The sequence below is a fragment of the Bos indicus genome, chromosome X (assembly GCF_029378745.1).
Source record: "Bos indicus isolate NIAB-ARS_2022 breed Sahiwal x Tharparkar chromosome X, NIAB-ARS_B.indTharparkar_mat_pri_1.0, whole genome shotgun sequence".
In the NCBI taxonomy this organism is placed as follows: domain Eukaryota; kingdom Metazoa; phylum Chordata; class Mammalia; order Artiodactyla; family Bovidae; genus Bos; species Bos indicus.
The window spans coordinates 85,463,929-85,490,481 of NC_091789.1; the positions used below are offsets into that span (position 1 = coordinate 85,463,929).

Genomic DNA, 26,553 nt, shown 5'->3' on the forward strand with positions numbered 1-26,553 from the left:
TGTTGAGCTTTAAGCCAACTTTTTCACTCTCCTCTTTCACTTTCATCAAGAAGCTCTTTAGTTCTTCTTCACTTTCTGTCATAAGGGTGGTGTCATCTGCATCTCTGAGGTTATTGATATTTCTCCTGGCAATCTTGATTCCAGCTTGTGCTTCCTCCAGCCCAGCGTTTCTCATGATGTACTCTGCATATAAGTTAAATAAGCAGGGTGACAGTATACAGCCTTGACATACTTCTTTTTCTATTTGGAACCATTCTGTCGTTCCATATCCAGTTCTAACTGTTGCCTACTGACCTGCATACAGGTTTCTCAAGAGGCAGGTCAGATGGTCTGGTATTCCCATCTCTTTCAGGATTTTCCACAGTTTATTGTGATCCACACAGTCAAAGGCTTTGGCATAGTCAATAAAGCAAAAATAGATGTTTTTCTGGAACTCTCTTGCTTTTTCCATGATCCAGTGGATGTTGGCAGTTTGATCTCTGGTTCCTCTGCCTTTTCTAAAACCAGCTTGAACATCTGGAAATTCAAGTAGTAATTTAAATAACTCCCAGAAAACACAAGTCCAATACTGGAGAGCTTCATAGGGGATTTCTACTAAACATATAAAGAATCCTATCCTTCTCAAATGATTCCAAAAAATTGAAAAGGAGGGAACACTCCCAAATTCATTCTACAAGGCCATCATTACCCTGATACCAAAACCAGATTAAAAACACTACAATAGAAGAGATTACATGCCAGTATCTCTGATGAATATAGATACAAAAATTCTCAACAAAATGTTAGCAGACTGAATTCAACAATATATGAAAAGGATCATACAGCATGAACAAATGGGATCTATTCTAGGGATGCAAGGATGGTTCAACATTCACAAATCAATGTAATACACCTCATTAACAAAAGGAAGGATAAAAATCACATGCTCATCTCATTAGATGCAGAAAAAGCATTTGACAAAATTCAACATTCATTCATAATAAAAACTCTCATCAAAGTGGATACAGAGGGAACAAATCTCAACATAATAAAGGCCATATATGACAAACCCACAGTGAGCACCATACTCAATAGTGAAAGGCTGAAAGTGTTTTCTCTTAAATCAGGAACAAGATAAGGATGCCTACTCTCACTACATATATTTACCATAGTATTAGAAGCCCTAGCCACAGCAATCAGACAAGACAAAGAGATAAATTGAATCTAAATTGGAAGAGAAGAAATAAAACTCACTATTTACAGATGATATGATACTAAATATAGAAGACCCTAAAGTCTCCATCAGAAAACTAAGAACTAATCAGTGAATTCAGTAAAGTTGCAGGATACAAGATTAGTAGACAGAAACCTGATGCTTTTATATACATTTGTAATGAACTATCAGCAAGAGAAAGCAAGAAAACAGTCCTATTTAAAATTGCATCAAAAAGAATAAAACATCTAGGAGTAAACTTAGAGGAGGTGAAAGACCTATACTCTGAAAACTATAAAATACTGATGAAGGGAATTGAAAATGATGCAAAGAAATGGAAAGATATCCCGTCTTCATGGTCTGGAAGTATTAACATTGTTAAAATGGTCATACTGGTCTTCCCTGGCTCAGTGGTAAAGAATCCTCTTGACAATGCAGGAGACATGGGTTGGATCCCTGGTCCAGGAAGATCCCATATGCTGTGGAGCCAGTAAGCCTATGAGCCACAACTATTGAGTACTCTAGAGCTTGGGAGCCACAACTACTGAGCCCACATGCTGCAACTACTGAAGCCTGTGCACCCTAGAGCCCCTGCTCGGCAACAAGAGAAGGCGTCACAGTCAGCAGCCCTCACACGACTAGAGAGTAGCTCACTGCACCTAGAGAAAAGCCTGCGCAGTAATGAAGACCCAGCACAGCCAAAAATAGAATAAATAAATACAAATATTTTTTAAAATGACCATACTGATGCAATTGCTATTAGAATACCCATGACATTTTGCACAAAGCTAAAAGAAATAATCCTAAAACTTAGATGGAAATCAGAAAAGATCCCCAGTAGCCAAAGCAATCTTTTGAGTAAAAGAACAGAGCCAGAAGTATGCTCACTGATTTCTTGCCATAAAAATAGACACTTAGATCAATGGAACAGAATACAGAGCACAGAAATAAACTCATACATTTATGGTCAATTAATCTACAACAAGGTAAGCAAAAATATTGTTCTTGTTGTTCAGTCGCTCAGTCATGTCTGACTCTTTGCAGCTCCATGAACTGCAGCACGCCAGGCTTCCCTGTCCTTCACTGTCTCCTGGAGCTTGCTCAAACTCATGTCCGTTGAGTCGGTGATGCCATCTAACCATCTTATCCAATGTTGTCCCCTTCTCCTCCTGCCTTCAGTCTTTCCCTGCCTTCAGTCTTTTCCAATGAGTCAATTCTTCGCATCAGGTGTCAAAGTATTGGAGCTTCAGCTTCAGCATCAGTCCTACCAATGAATATTCAGGGTTGATTTCCCTTAGGATTGACTGGTTGGATCTCCTTGCAGTCCAAGGGACTCTCAAGAGTCTTTTCCAACCTCACAGTTCAAAAGCATCAATTCTTCGGTGCTCAGCCTTCTTTATAGTCCAACCCTCACATCCATACATGACTACTGGGAAAATCATAACTTTGACTATATGGACTTTTGTTAGCAAAGTAATGTCTCTGCTTTTTAATATGCTGTCTAGGTTTGTCATAGCTTTTCTTCCAAGGAGCAAGCGTCTTTTTAATTTCATGGCTGCAGTCACCATCCACAGTGATTTTGGAGCCCAAGAAAATAAAGTCGGTCACTGTTTCCATTATTTCCCCATCTATTTGTCATGACGTGATGGAACTGGATGCCATGATCATAGTTTTTTGAATGTTGAATTTTAAGCCAGCTTTTTCACTTAAGCCAACTTTTTCACTCTCCTCTTTCACCTTCATAAGAGGCTTTTTAGTTCCTCTTTGCTTCCTGCCCTAAGGGTGGTATCATCTACATATCTGAGGTTATTGATATTTCTCCCAGCAATCTTGATTCCAGCTTGTGCTTCATCCAGCCCAGCATTTTGCATGATGTACTCTGTATATAAGTTAAATAAACAGGGTGACAATATACAACCTTGACGTACTCCTTTCCCAATTTGGAACCAGTAGGTTGTCCCATGTCCGGTTCTAACTGTTGCTGCTTGACCTGCATACAGGTTTCTCAGGAGGCAGTGAAACTCGTCGGTAGTCCCATCTCTTTAAGAATTTTCCACAGTTTGTTGTGATCCACACAGTCAAAGGCTTTAGTGTAGCCAATGAAGCAGAAGTATATGTTTTCCTGGAATTCTGTAGCTTTCTCTATGATCCAATGGATGTTGGCAATTTGATCTCTGGTTCCTTTGCCTTTTCTAAATTCAGCTTGTACATCTGGATGTTCTCGGTTCACATACTGTTGAAGCCTAGCTTGAAGAATTTTGAGAATTACGTTGTTAGCATGTGAAATGAGTTCAATTGTGCAGTAGTTAGAACATTCTTTGGCATTGCCTTTCGTTGGGATTGGAATGAAAACTGACCTTTTCCAGTCCTGTGGCCACTGCTGTTCAGTTTAGTTGCTCAGTCATTTCTGACTCTTTTCGACCCCATGGACTGCAGCATGCCAGGCTTCCCTGTCCATTACCAACTCCTGGAGCTTGCTTAAACTCATGTCCACTGAGTTGATGATGCCATTCAACCATCTTATCCTCTGTTGTCCCCTTCTCCTCCTGCCTTCAATCTTTCTCAGCATCACAATCTTTTCTAATGAGTCACTTCTTCACATTAGGTGGCCAAAGTACTGGAGTTTCACTCAGCTTAAGCGTCAGTCCTTCCAATGAATATTCATGACTGATTTCCTTTAGGATTGACTGGTTTGATCTCTCTGCAGTCCAAGGGACTCTCAAGAGTCTTCTCCAACACCACAGTTCAAAAGCATCAATTCTTCAGTGCTCACCTTTCTTTAGTCCAACTCTCACATCCATACATGGCTACTGGAAAAACCGTAGCTTTGACTAGATGAACCTTTGTGAGCAAAGTAATGACTCTGCTTTTTAATATGTTGTCTAGGTTTGTCATAGCTTTTCTTCCAAGGAGCAAGCATCTTTTAATCTCATGGCTGCAGTCACCATCTGCAGTGATTTTGGAGCCCAAAAAATCACTGGGCTCTGTTAGCTTTTGCCGTCTTCATTTTGTACTCCAAGGTCCCTGCTGAATTTTCCAAATTTGCTGACATATTGAGTGCAGCACTTTCACAGCAGCATGTTTTAGGGTTTGAAATAGCTCATCTGGAATTCCATCACCCCCACTAGCTTTGTTCATAGTGATGCTTCCTAAGGCCCACTTGACCTCACACTCCAGGATGTCTGGTGAGTGATAACACAATCATGGTTATCTGGGTCATTAAGATCTTTTTTTGTATAGTTCATCTGTGTATTCTTGCCACCTCTTCTTAATATCTTCTGCTTCTGTTAGGTCCCTACCGTTTCTTTCCTTTATTGTACCCATCATTGCATGAAATGTTCCCTCGGTGTCTCCAATTTTCTTGAGGAGATCTCTAGTCTTTCCCATAATATTGTTTTCCTCTATTTCTTTGCATTGTTCACATAGGAAGGGGTTCTTTTTTCTCTTTGGTATTCTTTAGAACTCTATGTTCAGATGGGTATATCTTTCCTTTTCTCCTTTGCCTTTAGTTTCTCTTCTTTTTTCAGCTATTTGTAAGACCACCTCAGACAATCATTTTGTCTTTTTGCATTTCTTTTTCTTGGGGATGGTTTTGATCACTACTTGCTGTACATAGTTCTTCTGGCACTCTGTTTATCAGATCTAATCCCTTGAATCTATTAGTCACTTCCACTGTATAATCAGAAGGGATTTGATTTAGGTCATACCTGAATGGCATAGTGGTTTTCCCTCCTTTCTCCAATCTAAGTCTGAATTTTTCAGTAAGGAGCTGAGCCACAGTCAGCTCCTGGTCTTGTTTTTGCTGACTGTATAGAGTTTCTCCATCTTTGGATGCAAAGAATATAATCAGTCTGAGTTTATGTTGACCATCTGGTGATGTCCATATGTAGAGTCGTCTCTTGTGTTGCTGGAAGAGGGTGTTTGCTATGACCACTGAGTTCTTTTGACAAAATTCTGTTAGTCTTTGCCCTGCTTCATTTTGTACTCGAAGGCCAAACTTGCCTGTTACTCCAGTTATCTCTTGACTTCCTACTTTTACATTCCAGTCCCCTATGATGAAAAGGACATCATTTTTTGGTGTTAGTTCTAAAAGGTTTTTTAGGTCTTCATAGAGCCATTAGTGGAGAAGGCAATGGTACCCCGCTCCAGTACTCTTTCTTGGAAAATCCCGTGGACGGAGGAGCCTGGTAGGCTTCAGTCCATGGGGTCACTAGGAGTCGGACACGACTGAGGGACCTCCCTTTCACTTTCCACTTTCATGCATTGGAGAAGGAAATGGCAACCCACTCCAGTGTTCTCGCCTGGAGAATCCCAGGGACGGAGGAGCCTGGTGGGCTGCCGTCTATGGGGTCGCACAGAGTCGGACACAACTGACGTGACTTAGCAGAAGTAGCAGAGCCATTCGACTTCAGATTCTTTGGCATTAGTGGTTGGGGCATAGACTTGGATTATTGTGATATATAATAGTTTGCCTTGGAAACAAACCAAGATCAGTCTGTCATTTTTGAGACTGCACTGGGGCAAAAAAGCAATCTCTTCAGTAAATGGTGCTGTGAAAACTGGACAGCTACATGTAAAAGAAGGCTACTATGCTCAGTAAATCAGAGATAGAAAGACAAATACTGTATATAATGTTATCAGTTATATGTGAGACCTTAAAAATAAAACAAATTAATATAATGAAACAAAAATAGACTCACAGATATAGAGATCTAGTACCAGTGGGGAGATAGAAGGGGGAAGGGAAAGAGAGGGCTACAGATTTAAAGATACAAACTGCTGCTGCTGCTGCTAAGTCACTTCAGTCGTGTCCGACCCTGTGTGACCCCAGAGACAGCAGCCCACCAGGCTCCCCCGTCCCTGGGATTCTCCAGGCAAGAACACTGGAGTGGGTTGCCATTTCCTTCTCCAATGCATGAAAGTGAAAAGTGAAAGTGGAGTTGCTCAGTCATGTCCAACTCTTCGTGACCCCATCGACTGCAGCCTACCAGGCTCCTCCGTCCATGAGATTTTCCAGGCAGGAGTACTGGAGTGGGGTGCCATTGCCTTTTCCAAAGATACAAACTACTATATATGAAATAAACAAGCCATGCGGGCATATTGTATAGCACAGAGAATATAACCAATTTTATATTCACTATAAATGGAGCATAATCTGTAAAAATTTTGAATTGCTATGTTGTAAACATTAAATGCAATATTGTAAATAAACTATATTTCAATTTTTTAAAAAGGTTATTATGTCTTTTGCTAAAAGCTTTGGTTTTGGAATTTGGCTCCTGCTGTTAATCTTGATAGAACTTTAGTGAACATTTGGTATAGTTTTCCCCTTTTAAAATATCATTTAAAGTTTAAAAACAAACATCACTTTGAAGTAATTTCAAACTTAAAAGTTGGAGGAATAGCACAAAGCATTTCCATATGCTATCTACCCAGATTCATAAACTTTTGACATGTTGCCACATTTGCTTTCTTATTCTATCATCATCTGTCTGTAATTTTTTGAATCACTTGAGTAATTTTCGGACATAAATTTCCTATTCTCCTAAATCCTTAAGCATGTCTTTCTTAAGAGCAGAGACATGCTCTTACAAAATCACAGCATAATGATCAAAATCAGAAAAACTCACATTGATATTAATATAGTATTATCACTATCTATATTTAGATTTTACTTCTTGTCTCAGTAATGTCCTCAATAGCAATTTTCCCCCAGTCCAGATTACAAGCCAATATTATTTATTGAATTTATTTGTCATGTCACTTTATTATCCTTTAATCTGAAATGGTTCCTGTCTTTTTTTTTTTTCATTGTGTTGCCATTTTTGAAGAGTTCAGGCCAGTTATTTTGTAGAATGTCCTTTAGTTTGGCTTTATCTGATGCCTCCCAATGATTAACTTCAGGTTATGCATTTTTTATAGGAATATTGAAGAAGTGATTTGTTCTCAATGCATTACACCAGAAAGCACATAATGTTTGCCTGTCCCACGATCGCTGATGCTAAGTTTGGCTATTTGGTAAAGTGAAGTCTGCCAGGTTTCTCCACTGTAAATTTACTATTTTTTCTTTTGTAATCAATATACAATTTGTGAGGGGATAATTTGAGACTGTATAAATGTCTTGTTCCTCATCAAATTTTCACCTAATAGTTTTTAGCACTCACTGATAATTCTTACCTGAATTACTCATTACTATGTAGTTTGGAAAATAGTGGTTTTCTAAATATATCTTTATTTCTACATTAGTTGGCATTCTGCTGAAACAAAGAGCTTTCCTTTTACCCCATGTATTGATAGATTGATTATCAGTATGGATACATGGGTTCTTATTTTTTGCATGAGTTATAATATTTTATAGTGAAAGTGAAGTAGCTCAGTCGTGTCCAACTCTTTGTGACCCCATGGACTGTAGCCTACCAGGCTCCTCCATCCATGGGATTTTCCAGGCAAGAATACTGGAGTGGGTTGCCATTTCCTTCTCCAGGAAATCTTCCCGACCCAGGGATTGAACCTGGATCTCCTGCATTGTAGGCAGATGCTTTACCATCTGAGCCACCAGGGAAGATAGCCCTATAATATTTTATAACGTGGGTTATAATGTGAGGAACAGGGAGGCTTTGGGGTTGCAAAGAGTCAGACACGACTTAGTGACTGAACAACAACAATAGTAATGTTTTACTGTCATTATTCAGTTTTATAGTTAAATTGGCCCAGACTTGGGCAGTAGGAGCCCTTTCAAGCTGATATCTGTGTCCATTTACATATCCCCATCATTATTTAGCACTTCCTTACTTTCTGGGACAATAAGACTATTTCAAGCTTATCATATACTTGCTATATGATATATATGCATTACAAGCTTATCATATACTTGCTTATCATATACCTGCTATCCCCCTGGGACCAGCTATTTCTCCAAGGAGCTTTGGCTCTCTTAAATGAAGAATGATATTTAGAAACTAAGATCTTGTACTAGGTATATTTATTACTACTGGAGTATCATGGCTTTTGGCTTTTTTAGCAGAGAGACCTATGAATTATCCCAGGCTTTTGAATCTCTCTCAATGTTCCCATAAAATGATTGTCTAGGTCTGTGCTTGAACACGTCATTATTTGAGGATATGCTCCAGAGACAGTCTTTTCTATTGTTGCGCAGCTTTGGTACTTGATGACATTTACATTTGAAAACAGTGGTCATTGGTTTCCTCTACTAAGTCTTGTCTTTATGCTAAAAATCTGCAATTCCTTTACTGTCACTATTCTCATGACAGAGTTTTAAGATCCACTCATCATTCTGGTTATTCTGTTCTGCTCTTACTTCAGTTCACTAATATCTCTCTTTAAAGATTGGCATCTAGAATGAAATGTACTATTTCAAGCAATGAAATGTACTATTTCCCCTCACTACAGAGAGGAGAGTCAATGCCTTTTTGTTTTAGATCCTATGCTACTACTCATGTAGGCCAAGATTTATTTAGCTTTTGCCTTTTTTTTTTTTTCTTTTTCTTTTTGACAATCACGTCAATCACTCTGTTGACTTATGTTGAGGTAGTCGGAATTCCTAAGACTGACTCTGCTGCTGTGTTCATCCATTTGGTACTTGCACAGTTGTGTTTTAGGACTCGGAATGCACTCTTTAAGTTGATCTCTTTCTCTTCACCTTGTTAAATTTAGCCTATTATTCCTGCTTGTCAAGCTTATTTTGAATCCTAAATGTCGTCCGGTTGACTAGCTTTCTTTCCGTCTATCATCTGCAGATTTGCTTAGTATGCTTTTGGTGTGTTCATACAACTAACTATTTAAAAATATCAAGAAGGGAAATTTGCAGCTCAACTCTTTTCAGCCTGATTGGAGACTTTTCTCCCATGTTGAAATCAGTCTGTCAAATAAGGGTTAGTGCTGTTCATCTACCTTCAGTTACTGTTGTATATAGGGTCTGAACTAACAGACCTGTCACAGTACACAAAGTAGGTCCAATTTCTAAGTGTTTTCATGGGCCAGTGCTTCAAGGTCATAAGAAGGCTTATTTCTTGTAAAATAGAGGCCTTTCACATAGTCCAAACTTATTTTTGCATGAAAACTGACCTGGTCTGGCTCGTTCTGTGTCATCCTTGGTGACAGAGTCAAGGGAAAATGTTTGAGGGAGCCAAGACCATTATACTTTAATCATAGAATCCTTATTGAATCTAAGAACTTTAAGGATCATCTAGTTCAAGCTTCAAAAATCTGACTGTCAAAACCTCCTAATAATGTACCCTTCTATATACCCTGCTAAATTTGACAACAAGTGTTTACATACTTTATTAAAAAGGAGGAAATATGCCTTACTCTGGAAGGTGCTCTCAGAATTGCAAATAAGGATGGGGAAAGGTTATTGTCTTAAAATTAAATATAATGGATAAAAGTAGCTATCTGAAAGCATGCTTCTAAGAGAATTAACCTACCTTAAGACAGTTTCTAAGTTTTCTTTTAATGAGACTAAGGTATCTTTCAAGTTTCCATCAAAGAAGAGAATGAAATGTAATAATGCAAAAAATCCTAACTTACTCAGCTGCCTTATAACTTGGCCCTCTGAGATAGAAAACTGTGTATAGAAGTGGAAGGGTGGTTATGGCAAGGAGCCTAGAAAGGAGAAGAATGATATTTTGTTTCTTTATCCTTTTCTGAGGTTTATTTGCTTTAAACTACTGAGCGCCGAAGAATTGATGCTTTTGAACTTTGGTGTTGAAGAAGACTCTTGAGAGTCCCTTGGACTGCAAGGAGATCCAACCAGTCCATTCTGAAGGAGATCAGCCCTGGGATTTCTTTGGAAGGACTGATGCTGAAGCTGAAACTCCAGTACTTTGGCCACCTCATGTGAAGAGTTGACTCATTGGAAAAGACTCTGATGCTGGGAGGGATTGGGGGCAGGAGGAGAAGGGGACGACAGAGGATGAGATGGCTGGATGGCATCACTGACTGGATGGACGTGAGTCTCAGTGAACTCCGGGAGTTGGTGATGGACAGGGAGGCCTGGCATGCTGCGATTCATGGGGTCACAAAGAGTCGGACACGACTGAGCGACTGAACTGAACTGAACTGAACATAGATAATAAGGTTAAAGATATGGGGCTACAGGGAATGTATTATGCTTTGCTTTTCTGTTTTGTTTTTTGGCCAGGCTGCATGGCTTTTGGTATCTCAGTTCCCCAACTAGGGACTAAAGCCAGGCCATGGCAGTGAAAGTCCAGAATTGTAACCACTAGACCATCAGGGAACTTCTGCTGTTTTCTTTTTTTTTTAAATTGGGGTTCTCTTATCTGTTCCCATGGCTTCAGTTGCTTACTATACATTCACTTTACACAAGTGTATGTTCAACTCAGACTTCTTTTCTGAGTTTTAGACCCAGTGTATCCATCTGCCTATGTGGATAGGCATCTCAAATTCACCATTTCCCATATTGAGCTTGTTCTTCCCTTTTCTGTCAAAACTTGTTCCTCCTCTTCTGTTCCTTATCTCAGAGAATGGCACCACTGTTAGTTCAGTGGCCCAAGCCTGAAACCGTCATACTGTCCTCCCTCTAGTTATTCTACCACCAAATCCTTTTAGGTCTACTTGCTAAATATCTATTGAATCCATGTACTTCTATTTTCTTATTGCCTATTCCTATTCTGGTCCAGGCCACCATCACATTTCACCTCCACTATTGCAACTATCTCTTAATTCATCTACCTGCCCCCACTTTCCTACTCCCAAAGCATTCTCCACACTATAGCCAGAGAACACTTTCTAAAACATAACCCTTCAGTGGCTTCCTAATCCCTGTAAGAGAAAGTCCACAATTCTTTGAGTAGCTTCCAAGATCCTACATCTTGCTCCTGTACCAGCTTCTTTTATCAAAACTTCCTATCTCAAACTCTAAACCCCGTTTTCCATTATTGAGAATTCCATGCTCTCTTCTTCTTGAATCGAAACCTTCACACATGCTATTCTAGTATCTGGTTGCAAATTGGTGACCATTTGATCCCCCCACTTTAAAGTTCCCTATTTGTCTTCCATTAGTTTTAGCATCCAGTGATAATCATTATCTGGAGTAGCAAATGTCAACCCACTCCAGTATTCTTGCCTGGAAAATTCCATGGACAAAGGAGCCTGGTGGGCTAAAGTCCATGGGATCACAAAGAATCGGACATGACTGAGCGACTAACATTAATGTATGCACAATGATCATTGTCTAAATCAGTTATTTTATAAGAGGCTTCAAACTGGTAATTTTTCTAGTTCTATCATTCTTTCTACATCTATTAGCTGGAAATCTTTTGTAAAGAATTTTCTCTGACTGGCTAGGTCTATTTGGTATACTGAAACATAGTTTAAACATGATTGGCAGGATGAATATTTAATTCTTTTATGGTTATATTTTTAAACATTTTTAAAATTAGTGACTTGAAGTTTTGGACAATTTTATCAGAAAAACTAAGAGTAGTGGTTGTGTTTTCAGAGTAGCAGATTAAAAGCCTACAGGGTAAATTAAGCATTATACATAAGCAATGAAAAATAGAAAATATTTTTGTAATATTAGTTATTAAATGAAAACTGGATGAATTTTTGAAGTTTAACTTGAGTGAGAGAAAGGCAGTGCTAGTAGTGAAGAACCCACCTGCCAATGCAGGAGACTTAAGAGTCATGGATTTGATCCCTGGGTGGGGAAGATTTCCTGGAGGAGGGCATGGCAACCCACTCCAGTATTCTTGCTTGGAGAATCCCATGGACAGAGGAGCCTGGTGGGCTACAGTCCATAGGGTCTCAAAGAGTCAGACATGACTGAAGTGACTTAGCATGCATACACTTAGAGGAAGAAGATGTAGGTAGATACTAACAGTGCTTTGAAGGGATCTATGGAGTATTTTCAAGAGTTTTTAGAATTTGATGGCACTGGTTCTTATGTTTATTTATTTATTTTTATAAATAATATCTGGCAGTTTATTAAAAAATGGAGCATACTGAACAACAAACTATCTTTCATCTTTCAGGAAGAAAAAACACTAAATTTGAAAAGACATCACCCACTGAATTTGGACACAACACCTCTACTTAATTAAGAGAAACATTTGTACAGTCCAGGTCTTTATTTTTACACCCATCAGGCCATAAATTCATAGGGAATGGGCTCCAACAGTTTGGGTTCCTTTCCATTGGTCCTCCCAAAGTGTGCTTCTTTGGGTGGAGCAGGCTGGCACTTCAGCTGAACCCAAGTCCCTTTCTCTTTGACTTCCTTCTTTTTCTGATCATTTTCCTTCATACATTTCAGGAAGCTATCTCGGCTCTTAGAGTGCTTAATATGCTCCATACGCACCTTAATTCTCTTGGCAAGAATCTTGTCCTTAACTTGTTTGTTTACAATGATGACAACAGCATGCTGGGTAACATTGTAGACTCTCCCAGTTTTGCCATGGCAACATTCATGGGGCATTCCTTTTTGAACAGTACCCATTCCCTTGATATCTACAATATCACCCTTCTTGTAGATTCGCATGTATGTGGCCAAAGGAACAACTCCATGTTTTCTAAAAGGCCTAGAGAACATGTAGTGGGTGCCCCTCTTCTTTCCCTTTGTGTTGGTCATTTTGGCGAATTACTGGAAAATGGTGGTTCTGGCCGAAAAGCTGGTTCTTATGTTTAATTTCACTAAGGATTTAAGCTATTTCCATTTCTGTGACTGGTGTAACACCAACACTTCCCTTGTACTCAGCAACCAGGGCCCACAGTCAGGGGAAATTTTCAAGTTACAAATGGAGAGAGGCACATTTTCCCATATGCCAACTGTCAGAAGGGAATTAAAGAGGTACATGTGAGTGCACCTGAGACCAGAGTGATAAAAGATAGAAAGACTTTAATGTTTGGACTTAGGTGTGAGGAGGGACCAGATCTAGGGTAAAGCAAAATGAGATGCCTGTAGTGCCGATGCTACACTTGCTTGACCCTGAGAGTGAGTGCCTCCTTAAATGTTGTGCTGTAAGATAGTGACTTTTGAGCTCTCTCAGTGGGAAACAGTCCAGTGAGATCCGTGGAAGGACGTGGTACAGCAGTTCCTAGGTACAGTTTGAAACTGAGCAAAGGCTCTAAGGCTACAGATAAGAACACAGATATTATATGATAGGAGAAGAAGGTTCAAACCAAAGTAGATTGAATATTGGAGGTCAAGAAAGGGTTCATGGAGACTTGTACTGATGTCAGAAAGCTCTCCTCAGGCCAGAAAGTTTTAGGAGGAAGTGTGATAACAAAAAACAGAGGAAACAGGAGCAAAGGCATGGGGATGTGAAATAGGTTTAATGACTGTAATTTAGGGAGTAGTAGGAGATGAGGCTGGGGACTGCATTATGTAGAGCTTTACAGACCATGCTATGGATTTAAGCTTTATCTCTGTGGACCTTGGAGAACTACTGAAGTTTTTTTTTATACTCAGAAGTTACATGGTCAGATTTGTGACTTTAAATAAATGTCTTCAAATGTACTCATAAAGAGGATTATATAATGAACCTTCATGTACCCATTAACTGCTGCTGCTAAGTCACTTCAGTCATGTCTGACTCTGTGCGAACCCATAGATGGCAGCCCACCAGGCTCCCCCATTCCTGGGATTCTCCAGGCAAGAACACTGGAGTGGGTTGCCATTTCCTTCTCCAATGCATGAAAGTGAAATGTGAAAATGAAGTCACTCAGTTGTGTCCGATCCTCAGATACCCCATGGACTGCAGCCTTCCAGGCTCCTCCATCCCTGGGATTTTCCAGGCAAGAGTACTGGAGTGGGGTGCCATTGCCTTCTCCAGTACCCATTAACTACATTCAATAATTACCAAGATTTTGCCAATCTTGTTTCAGCTATCTCTTTTTTCCTTTCTCTTTCCTTTCTTTTTTAAAAAAATTTATTTATTTTAATTAGAGGCTAATTACTTTACAATATTGTATTGCTTTTGCAATACATCAACATGAATCTGCCACGGGTGTACACGTGTTCCCAATCTTGAACCCCCCTCCCACCTCCCTCCCCATACCATCCCTCTGGGTCATCCCAGTGCACCAGCCCCAAGCATCCTGTACCCTGCATCAAACCTGGACTGGCGATTTGTTTCTTATATGATATTATACATGTTTCAATGCCATTCTCCCAAATCATCCCCCCGTCCCTCTCCCACAGAGTCCAAAAGATTGTTCTATACATCTGTGTCTCTTTTGCTGTCTTGCATACAGGGTTATCATTACCATCTTTCTAAATTCCATATATATGCGTTAGTATACTGTATTGGTGTTTTTCTTTCTGGCTTACTTCACTCTGTAAAATCAGCTCCAGTTTCAACCACCTCATTGGAACTGATTCAAATGTATTCTTTTTGATGGCTGAGTAATACTCCATTGTGTATATGTACCACAGCTTTCTTATCCATTCATCTGCTGATGGACATCTAGGTTTCTTCCATGTCCTGGCTATTATAAACAGTGCTGCGATGAACATTGGGGTACACATGTCTCTTTCAATTCTGGTTTCCTTCTTTTTTAAAATTTGCTGAAATTTTTTTAAAAGCCAATCCCAGGTATCATGTTATTTCACCATATACATTCACTAGGCATGTCTAAAGTACAGACATTTTCTTATATAACAGTTATGCTGTGGTTATGCTATCTTGCTGCTGCTGCTGCTGCTAAGTCACGTCAGTTGTGTCTGACTCTGTGTGACCCCATAGATGGTAGCCCACCAGGCTCCTGTCCCTGGGATTCTCCAGGCAAGAATACTGGAGTGGGTTGCCATTTCCTTCTCCAATGCATGAAAGGAAAAGTGAAAGTGAAGTCTCTCAGTCATGTCCGACTCTTCTCGACCCCATGGACTGCAGCCTACCAAGCTCCTCCATCCATGGGATTTCCCAGGCAAGAATACTGGAGTGGGTTGCCATTGCTTTCTCCTTATGCTATCTTACAAAATTAAAAATTCCTTAATAGTATCTAGTACCCAGTTGATTATAAAATTTCTCAGGTTATCTCAAAAGATTGTCCAACAGTTGGTTTGTTCATATAAAGATCCAAACAATGTTCTCATATTACATTTGGTTATCATCATTTTTACCTTCTTACTGACATTGCTATAGATTAAATGTTTGTGTTCCACCCCCTTCCCCAAGTTTGTATGTTGAAACCTAACCCCCATTGTGATGGTGTTAGGAGGTAGGGCATTTAGAAGATGATTACGTCGTGAGGATAGAGCCCTCATAAATAGGATTAGTGCCTTTATAAAAAAGACTTCAGAGAAATCCCTTACCCATTCCACCATGTGAGGACACAGAGAAAAGAGAGTTGTCTATGAAGAGGGGATCTTACCAGACACTTAATCTGCCAACACTTTGATCTTGGACTTCCCTCCCTGTCTCTAGAACTATAAAAAATAAATTTATGTTATTTATAAGCTATGGTATTTTGTTATAGCAGCCTGGACAAACAGACTAAAATGAGGTGTAATTGGAGTAGGAAATGGCAAACCATTCCGGTATTCTTGCCTGGAGAATCCCACGGACAGAGGAGCCTGCTGCTAAGTCACTTCAGTCGTGTCCGACTCTGTGCGACCCCATAGACGGCAGCCCACCAGGCTCCCCCGTCCCTGGGATTCTCCAGGCAAGAACACTGGAGTGGGTTGCCATTTCCTTCTCCAATGCATGAAAGTAAAAAGGGAAAGTGAAGTTGCTCAGTCGTGTCTGACTCTTAGCAACCCCATGGACTGCAGCCTTCCAGGCTCCTCCGTCCATGGGATTTTCCAGGCAAGAGTGCTGGAGTGGGGTGCCATCACCTTCTCCACAGAGGAGCCTGGCGGGTTGCAAAGAGTTGGACATGACTGACCAACTGAACACACACACACACATACACACAAGTATATGGTATTTTGTTATAGCAGCCTGGACGAACAGACCAAGACAAGGTGTAATTGACAAATAAAAGTAGAATATATTTAAGGAATTATCTGGCAGTCTAGTGGTTAGGACTCCATGCTTCTAATGCAGGAGTCCAACTTTGATCCCTGGTCAGGGAACTAAGAGCCTACAAAGCGCTACCAGAAAGAAAAAAAAAAGCATATATTTAAGGTGTACAACTTTATGATTTGATACAGGTATACACTAGGGAATATTTACCATGACCAGGGAGGATAGGGGTTAAAGGGAAAAATGTTGATCAAGGTATACAAAGTTTCAGTTATACAAGATGGTTATTATTTCTTCAGTTCAGTTCAGTTCAGTCGCTCAGTCGTGTCCGACTCTTTTCGACCCCATGAATCGCAGCACACCAGGCCTCCCTGTCCATCACCAACTCCCAGAGTTCACTCAGACTCATGTCCATCGAGTCGGTGATGCCATCCAGCCATCTCATCCTCTGTCGTCCCCTTCTTCTCCTGCCCCCAATCCCTCCCACCATCAGGGTCCTTTCCAGTGAGTCAACTCTTCGCATGAGGTGGCCAAAGTATTGGAGTTTCAGCTTCAGCATTATTGTTTTTGCTTTGGCTCCATCCCTTCATTCTTTCTGGAGTTATTTCTCCACTGATCTCCAGTAGCATATTGGGCACCTACAGACCCAGGGAGTTCCCCTTTCAGTATCCTATCATTTTGCCTTTTCATACTGTTCATGGGGTTCTCAAGGCAAGAATACTGAAGTGATTTGCCATTTCCTTCTCCAGTGGACCACATTCTGTCAGACCTCTCTACCATGACCCTCCCGTCTTGGGTGGCCCCACACAGCATGGCTTAGTTTCATTGAGTTAGACAAGGCTGTGGTCCATATTATTTCTTAAGCCTCTCTTAATCTAGAGCAGTCTGCACTTTACTTTTTCAAGCCATCGACTTGTTACAAAAAGTGGGTCAGTTGTCCTACAGAAAATCCCACATTTTGGATTTGTCTCTTACCTTTCTTATGCTGTCATTTACTTTATTCCTCTATACACTCCATATTTTTCTATAATGGAAGTTAGCTTTAGAGGCTTGATTCAAGTTCAACTATTTTTTTTTGTCAAGAATATTACACAAGGGTTGGTGTGTAATGCACTTTGAGTCACATCTGGAGCATCATGTCTATTCCACTTTTAATGAGCAGGTGACAGTCTGATTCCTTCGTTATGATGTTTCCCATCAACCTTTCATCTATTGATTTAATTCATTGATGATCATTAGCAGAATTAATTATTTTACTAGGAATTTCAAGGTGGTGATTTTCCAGTTTTATCTTCTACATTAATTAGTTGGAATTCTTCTGAAAATAAACTTTCTCTCATCAATTACAGCTATTGAGTTACTTATGCAGAGAGGATAGGAGAGATACTTAATTCTTTATCTTGGACTTGATTGCCAGTTTTTAGAATAAACGCTTTGTGCCCTGTTTACTTACTTTCAATGATATCCAGTGAGTTGTATGTGTCTGTTCTCGCTTTATCATTATGAACCCATGTTTTTAAAAATATATTTAGTGGGTTTCAATTGATTGCATTCATTATCCTTTTTAACACTCAAATTGTCCCATATCTTGCCAAAATGTTACCTCCTGTATCCCTTCAACACTAGTCATTAGGTTTTCATAGCTTGCTTGATTTTTGGCATAGAGATTACCTCATATATTTCCTGCCTGAGACCTGCCATTTCTCTAAGGAGCCTTAGTTTATTTATATTTTCTTTTTTAACAATATCTTTATTGAGGTACAACTTACATACCATAAAATTCACCTATTTGAAGTATACAATTCAATGATTTTTAGTAAATTATATAGTTGTACAACTATGACCACAATCTGACTTTAGAATATTTCCATCAGACCACAAGATCTTTTGTACCCTTTGTCTGTCAGTCTCCTTACTCGTCCCTATTCCTAGGCAACCACTAATCTACTTTCTGTCTCTATAGATATGCCTTTTCTATAAATTTCATATGAATGGAATCACACGCTATATAACCTTTGGCATCTGGCTGCTTTCATTTAAATATTGCTTTTTTAAAATTGAGATGTAATTCACATACCATAAAATACATCATTTTAAAGTATATAACTCAGTGGTTTTTAGTATATTCACAAGGTTGTGCAATCATCACCACCATCTAATTCCAGAATATTTTCCTCACACCAAAAAGAAACTGTACCGGTTAGCAGTCACTTCCCATTTTCGCCATCCCTTAGTCCCTGGCAACCAACAGTCTACTTTTTGTCTCTATGAATTTGTCCACTCTGAATATTTTATTGCAGCTGAAGATTGAGAAGCTCTATACGGTCAGCAAAAAACAAGACCGGGAGCTGACTGTGGCTCAGGTCATGAACTCCTTATTGCAAAATTCAGACTTAAAATGAAGAAAGTAGGGAAAACCACTAGACCATTCAGATATGATCTAAATCAGATCCCTTATGATTATACAGTGGAAGTGACGAATAGATTCAAGAGATTAGATCTGATAGACAGAGTGCCTGAAGAACTATGGACAGAGGTTCGTGACATTGTACAGGAGGCAATGATCAAGACAATACTCAAGAAAAGGAAATATGAAAGACAAAATGGTTGCCTGAAGAGGCCTTACAAATAGCTGAGAAAAGAAAGCTAAAGACAGTACTCAAGAAAAAGAAATAGGAAAGACAAAATGGTTGCCTGAAGAGGCCTTACAAATAGCTGAGAAAAGAAAGCTAAAGACAATACTCAAGAAAAAGAAATAGGAAAGACAAAATGGTTGCCTGAAGAGGCCTTACAAATAGCTGAGAAAAGAAAGCTAAAGGCAAAGGAGAAAAGGAAAGATATACCCGTTTGAATGCAGTGTTCCAAAGAATAGCAAGGAGAGATAAGAAAGACTTCCTCAGTGATCAGTGCAAAGAAATAGAGGAAAACAATAGAATGGGAAAGACTAGAGATCTCTTCAAGAAAATTAGAGATACCAAGGGAACATTTCATGCAAAGATGGGCACAATAAAGGACAGAAATGGTACAGACCTAACAGAAGCAGAAGATATTAAGAAAAGGTGGCAAGAATATACAGAACTATATAAAAAAGATCTTAATGATCCAGATAACCACAATGGTGTGATCACTCACCTAGAGCCAGACATCCTGGAGTGCGAGGTAAAGTGGGCCTTAGGAAGCATCACTATGAACAAAGCTAGTGGAGGTGATGGAATTCCAGTTGAGCTGTTTCAAATCCTAAAAGATGCTGCTGCTAAAGTGCTGCACTCAATATGCCAGCAAATTTAGAAAACTCAGCATTGGCCACAGGACTGGAAAAGGTCCGTTTTCATTCCAATCCCAAAGAAAGGCAATGCCAAAGAATGTTCAAACTATCACACAATTGCAGTCATCTCACATGCTACCAAAGTAATGCTCAAAATTCTCCAAGCGAGGCTTCAACAGTACGTGAACTGGGAACTTCCAGATGTTCAAGCTGGATTTAGAAAAGGCAGAGGAACCAGAGATCAAACTGCCAACATCTGTTGGATCATAGAAAAAGCAAGGGAATTCCAGAAAAACATCTACTTTTGCTTTATTGACTACACCAAAGCCTTTGACTGTGTGGATCACAACAAACTGGAAAATTCTGAAAGAGATGTGAATACCAGACCACCTTACCTGCCTCCTGAGAAACCTGCATGTAGGTCAGGAAGCAACAGTTAGAACTGGAAATGGAACAATGAACAGGTTTCAAATTGGGAAAGGAGTACATCAAGGGTATATATTGTCACCCTGCTTATGTAACTTATATGCAGAGTACATCATGCAAAATGCCAGGCTGGATGAAGCACAAGCTGTAATCAAGATTGCTGGGAGAAACATCAATAACCTCAGATATGCAGATGACACTACCCTTATCACAGAAAGCAAAGAGGAACTAAAGAGCTTCTTGATAAAGGTGAAAGAGGAGAGTAAAAAAGCTGGCTTAAAACTCAACATTCAAAAAACTAAGATCATGGTATCCAGTCCCATCACTTCATGGCAAATAGATGGGGAAACAGTGGCAGACTTTATTTTCTTGGGCTCCAAAATCACTGCAGATGGTCACTGCATGAAATTTAAGCAAAATATAGCAAAAAAATAAAGCAAAACCATGAAATTTAAAGATGCTTGCTCCTGGAAGAAAAGTTATGACAAACCTAGACAGCATATTAGAAAGCAGACATTACTATGCCAACAAAGGTCCATCTGGTCTAAGTTATGGTTTTTCCAGGAGTCATGTATGGATGTGAGAGTTGAACTATAAAGAAAACTGAGCGCCAAAGAATTGATGCTTTTGAACTGTGGTGTTGGAGAAGACACTTGAGAGTCCCTTGGACTGCCAGGAGATCAAACCAGTCAATCCTAAAGGAAATCAGTCCTGAATATTCATTGGAAGGAGTGATTCTGAAGCTGAAACTCCAATACTTTGGCCACCTGATATGAAGAACTGACTCACTGGAAAAGATCGTGATGCTGGGAAAGATTGAAGGCAGGAGGAGAAGGGGATGACAAAAGATGAGATGGTTGGATGGCATCACCGACTCAATGGACACAAGTTTGAGCAAGCTCCAGGAGTTGGTGATGGACAGGGAAGCCTGGCGTGCTGTGGTCCATGGGGTTGCAAAGAGTTGGACACGACTGAATAACTGAACTGAACTGAACTGAGCATTTTATATAAATGAAATCATACAGTATTTCTCCTTTTGGTCTGACTTTTTTACTTAGCATAGTGTTTTCAAGGTTCATCCATGTTATGTGACAGAACTTCCTTTATTCCTTTTTATGTCCAAATAGTATTCCATTGTATGAATATACCATATTTTGTTTATCCATTCATCAATTGATGAAAATTTGGGTTGTTTGAGACATATGGTAGGTTACTCCAAGTTTAACCTTTTGAGGAACTGGAAACACCTTTTTTTTTGCCACTTTGCTTTTTTTAATTGAAGGATAATTTCTTTACACAATTTTGTGGGTTTTTTGTCAAACATCAACAAGAATCAGCCATAGATACACCCATGTCCCCTCCCTCCCTCCCATCTCCTTCCCCATCCCACCCATCTAGATTATCAGAGCCCCTATTTGAGTTCCCTGAGTCATACAGCAAATTCCTATTGGCTATCTAGTTTACATATAGCATTGTAAGTTTCCATGTTACTCTCTCCATACATCTCACCCACTTCCTCCTTCCCTCCCACTGTGTCCATAAGTCTGTTCTTTAGGTCTGTTTCACCATTGTTGCCCTGAAAATAAGTTCATCAGTACCATATTTCTAGATTCCATTTATATGCATCAGAATACAATATTTATATTTCTCTTTCTGACTTACTTCACTCTGTATAATAGGCTCTAGGTTTGTTCACCTCAGTAGAACTACTTAAATGTGTTCCTTTTTATGGCTTTTATTCCACTGTATATATGTACCACAGCTTCTTTATCCATTCATCTGTCAGTGGACATCTAGGTTGCTTCCATGTTCTAGCTATTGTAAATAGTGGTATACTGTTTTCCAAAGCAGTTACACAATTTTACATTCCCAGAAACAGTGTATGAGAGTTCCAGTTTTTTCCACATCCTTGCCAAAGCTTGTTTATTGTCCATCTTTTTGACCATAGCCATCCTATTGATTTTCCACTATATTTATCTGGCCAATCCCTACTCACAAATCAACCCAACGATTTCTTTTTTCTATTCCTGTTTACAAATTACAAAGTACTATTAAGGAAAATCCTATACTCCTGACCACTAGTTTCTCCTCCACCCAACTGATCTTCTATTGCTATCAGAGTGATCTTTTACTTTTGGCAGGGGAGGGGGCTGCACTGAGTCTTCTTTGCACCACACAGATTCTCTGGTTGTGGTATGTAGCCACTTTGGAAAACAGTGGGTGTAGCCACTTTGGAAAACAGTTGGCAGTTCCTCAAAAGGTTAATTTCAGGTTCTGATTCCTACCCATTCTGTCTCTGAGGTTGCTGTGGTGGCTTGCCTGGATCAATTCTGTGAATTCTCTCTCTTCAGTGTGTAGCCTATTAATGTTTCTACTCTTTTTATTTGTAAGCTTGGCTTCCTTGGTGTCATACAGGTCAGGATAGCTTAGCGTTCAGCCAATTGTTTTATTAGAGATTGTGTCTAAATACCTTGGGCCAGTATTGTCTTTTACTCTTTGTCGATGGAATTGTGTGTAGGTTTAGAAGTATAGCCGAAGTTCAGGAGAGTTTAAAATTTTCCTTGATTTTTACTTTCTGCTGGGCCTTCTTGTGTCTCCTCTGTACCTTTGTAACGCTTCGCATTCAAGCAGGGAAATGTAGTTAAGTAGGATCCTCTCTAGTACCTTGAGCTTGAGTGCAACCTTGTACATACTAGCATTGTAGACCCACGGGGGTATGAGTGAGCTTATTAAGCCCTACCAGGGTTGTCTTTCTCTCTGCATCTCTCTGCTAAACTTTCAGCAGGCCTGCTGTTCTGTTGCTTGCCCCAACCAATGCTGTAATCTCAGGTAACTGTGATGATCATTTTCTCTGATCTAAGGAGTTTGCTGTTATCTTCAACATCCCTGGGCATAGAAATTTTTTTGTGTGTGCTCATTCCCATACAAGTAATTCCCCTCCAGCAGCCAAGTTGTTGGTTTTTATGGTTTGACTTGCCCTAACCTTATAATATCAGCTCCAGTAGAGCTGGGGAGGGAGGTGGGAATATGAACAAGCCTCAGGCTAAAACACCATAGATTCCCACTGTTCTTAGCCAACATTTAATAGATTTTCTTAAATACTTTTAAATTTATTTTTTAATTTTGGTCTATTTCCAGAATCTTGAAATGGTTGTTTTTGACAAATCTGTACAGTTATATCATTGTTTTCATGGGGAGAAAATTAGCTGAGCCCCTCATTCTGCCATTCATGAAGTCTTGCTTAATCTATGTTTTAAAAGATCATTCTGGCACTTCCCTGGTGGTCCAGTGGTTAAGAATCTACCTTCCAATGCGGAGGACATGAGTTTGATCCCTGATCAGGGAACTAAGATCCCACATACTGAGGGCAACTAAGCCCACACACCACAACCAGAGAGTCTGTGTGGTGCAAAGAAGACTCAGTGCAGCCCCCTCCCCTGCCAAAAGTAAAAGATCACTCTGCTAGCAATAGAAGATCAGTTGGGTAGAGGAGAAACTAGTGGTCAGGAGTATAGGATTTTCCTTAATAGTACTTTGTAATTTGTAAACAGGAATAGAAAAAAAGAAATCGTTGGGTTGATTTGTGAGTAGGAATTGGCAGGATAAATATAGTGGAAAATCAAGGGGATAGGAGAATTGAGTGTGCTGGTTACTGTCAATGAAGTCCCACTGTCCATGGAGTCTTCCCTAGGTAGAGAAGGAAGTGAAATCCAAAGGGACATTGAGGCCTTTGAGAAGAGTTAAGAGTGTTGATGAATCGAAGGCCTTTGGAAAGTTGAAGGGTAAATTCAAAGACTGTAAAGTGTAGGACAGGCAGAAAAACAGGTAGTTCTGAGTGCAGACTCTGGTTTTGGAGGTAGAGCCATTCCAGGTGTCACTACAGAAATGGATGGCTGAGCTGAAGAAATTAAAATAGGATATGTCATGGAGCTGTGAAGTTTGGATGTTAGATCATCAAGGGGAATAGTGAAGGCTTTCAGATGAAAAGGGGAAAGAAAACAGTTGGTACCAAAGTCCTCAGTGAATGTCAGGGGGAGATCTGAAAGTTGACATTTAACATTAATAGGATGATAAAATTAAGCAGTGTAAACTCTGAAGAAAGAAGGGCTATTGAGTAAAACAATACTTTGGGGATCCAGTGAACAAGACCTGAGATGATGTTAACTTGGTCTTGATTTATGGGAAGGGATGAATAAAGGAAAATGAATAGCTTCCAATTAAGAAATTTGCAAGGGAAACAAAATTGGGATACCTAGAGTTAAGGAGAGGAGATAGAGACTCCTTGAATGGATGAGCAAGACCAAAAGCAAGAAGGTTTTAGGAAATGGTGGATAGTTCTTTTTTTTTTTTTGGCTTAAGCAAGCATAGGTGTAATTCAGAGTATGCGTGTGTGCATGCTCAGTCGCTTCAGTTGTGTCCAACTCTTTGCGACCCTATGGACTGTAGCCCACCAGCCTCCTCTGTCCATGGGATTCTCCAGGCAAGAATACTGGAGTGGGTTGCCATGCCCTCCTCCAGGGGACCTTCCCAACCCAGGGATTGAACCATGTCTACTGTCTTCCTGCATTGCAGGTGTATTCTTTACCACTGAGCCACCAGAGAAGCCCGTAATTTGGAGTATATTAGAAGATAATATTGTTTGAATTCAAACAATTCAAATTAGTTTGAATCTACACTATAAATAGTGTTATTGTTAAAAGTATTATTAGTTAGATGAAATACTAAGGAAACTGTTTGAAATTATTGTATTTAGATCTTAGGGAAATTTTGGAACTGATATTGGTAGCTGGGAAGCAATTTGACAACTTTAGAATACTTTGTGACAAATGGGATTTGGTGTATGTTTGATAAGTTATTAATGCCACCACTGGAATTGAAGGTGACTATAAATCATAATTTTGATAGGAATATATCCAGGAGACTGATGAGTTTTGGCCTTTTGTAATTAGAAAATTGGAGCTTTAAAAATGTATTGACTTTTTGGAATAATCTTCTTCTATTTTCTAGAACCATCTGTAATTCACTATATATAGAGGACTGTGTAGAATCTGCTTGAGTATGGGGGTTTTTATCTCAGTTGCCCTGACTGATTCTATTTGACATGATTGTGTCTATGTATAAGAAACATAGGTGTGTAGGAGAAGAGAAAATGTAAAGCAAAAATGAATCTGAATTGTAGATGTAGAGCTCCAGCTATGAAAACTTTAAGAAGATTAACTGCTGTGATGGTAATCTGGCACATTTTCAATTCTAGCTATCATTTGTTATGAACTGAAAGAACATTGAAATAATTGGATACCGAGGTGTATAATTGCTGGCGATGGGATGGAGGAGGGGAGTTGGTTAGCTAGCAAGAAGACTTACAGCTGTTTTTATGTTAATACTGTATATTTGGCATTGGTTGATAACAGCAGGAAAATTATTTATGATTATGCTGAGGACTTGTTATATTGATTCTATTTTGTAATAATATGAAAGAGTTTAATGGTTACTCTTATTAGATGTAATATTTCTTTCTTTTTTTTTGTCATTCCAGCAGCCATCAGAAAAGAGACCACAAGAAAGCAATTGCCTGTACAGTCCTCTTCATCGTTTGTGACCTAGGATATTGAGCTCTTGGGCTGTCAGAATTCCAGTTCATGAGGCAATCTATGTCATTCTGGTCTAGCCAGGTAAGTAGTCCCTATGGACTAATTTCTTGTTCTCTGAAAAGAACAAGAAAGAAAAAACCAAAGTAGGGGAGTATGAAAAAATCTAGATATGAATCTTAGACCCTAGAGGAGAACTTAAGGCTTGGGCCATAAGCAGCAAAACAGGTGAAGATGACCCTGGGGGTTATATACAAGTTCACTAGAGTGGAATTCATGAAAAAAATACTGGGAGAATTACGTCTGTTTTGAGACCTGGCTTGACTTCAAGCATGAAGAAACTTAGGTTGAACTGCAAAAAAAATTCCTATGAAGGCAAGGTTAAATAGGAAAGAAGTATGCTTTGAAGTTAAAATGGATAGAAGCTTAATTTTAATGAAGTACCTTTTTCTTTCTTTTTTAGAAAACTAGCAATATTTTATTTTTTGTTTTTTAGTTTTTATTTTATATTGGACTGTATAGTTGGTTTACAATGTCGTGTTAGTTTCAGGTATACAGTAAGGTGATTCAGTTATGAAGTATCTTTTTCTAAAGCAATATTAGCTCTATAGAGATAATAATAACATTTTAAAGATTTCTTTTATATTTAGGAGAATGAATCCCAGCTCTTTAAATTATTAGTTGTGTGATCATGGGAAAATTAGTTACCTTCTCAAACTTCAGTTTCTTTACCTATCAAATAGATTAGGTATACTTATATGGTTACTGTACAAATTAAATGAAAAAATATATAAAGTGTATAACATGATGCCTAGCACATACTTAGAGCTCAATATACAGTCACTATTATCAGGCTTTGGAAGGAAGAGTAAATGAGATGGGAGTGCAGTAATGTGATGAATGATTCTTCACAGGTAGGCATGCAATTAGTTATTTCTTGTCAGGTTAGTTTGCAGCAAAAAGTTTCAAGGTCAGAACATCTTGGAGATCAGGACTACAATGGGTGCTAATCAGGCCAGTTTGAAGGAGGGTAGCTTTCTTTGTTTCTTGAGTTTGTAACAAATTAAGTCTTCTACACTTCCCTTCCAGAACAGTGCATTTAACATTAGCATTTTAGCTAGATTTATCTTTAGTGTTTTT

General features: G+C 39.2%; 2 protein-coding genes across 4 annotated transcripts in view; one reads left to right on the top strand and one right to left on the bottom strand.

Moving 5' to 3' along the window:
- SNX12 (sorting nexin 12) overlaps positions 1–25,479 on the top strand; it is a 63,144-nt gene extending 37,665 nt beyond the window's left edge. Inside the window, exon 5 of one of the 3 annotated variants that reach the window (XM_070784149.1) lies at positions 25,362–25,479. In XM_070784149.1, coding sequence (XP_070640250.1) covers positions 25,362–25,424 — 63 coding nt within the window. In that variant the 3' untranslated portion in view covers positions 25,425–25,479. Of the gene's footprint in view, positions 1–9,860; positions 16,172–25,361 lie in introns of those variants that run through there. The other 2 variants (XM_070784150.1, XM_070784152.1) reach the window with 2 other exon arrangements.
- LOC139181246 (large ribosomal subunit protein eL21-like) lies at positions 12,280–12,797 on the bottom strand. Its single transcript, XM_070784153.1, has one exon. It carries the CDS (start codon positions 12,795–12,797, stop codon positions 12,315–12,317), a length of 483 nt encoding a protein of 160 aa, XP_070640254.1. The 3' UTR covers positions 12,280–12,314.
- Positions 25,480–26,553: the final 1,074 nt, after the last annotated feature.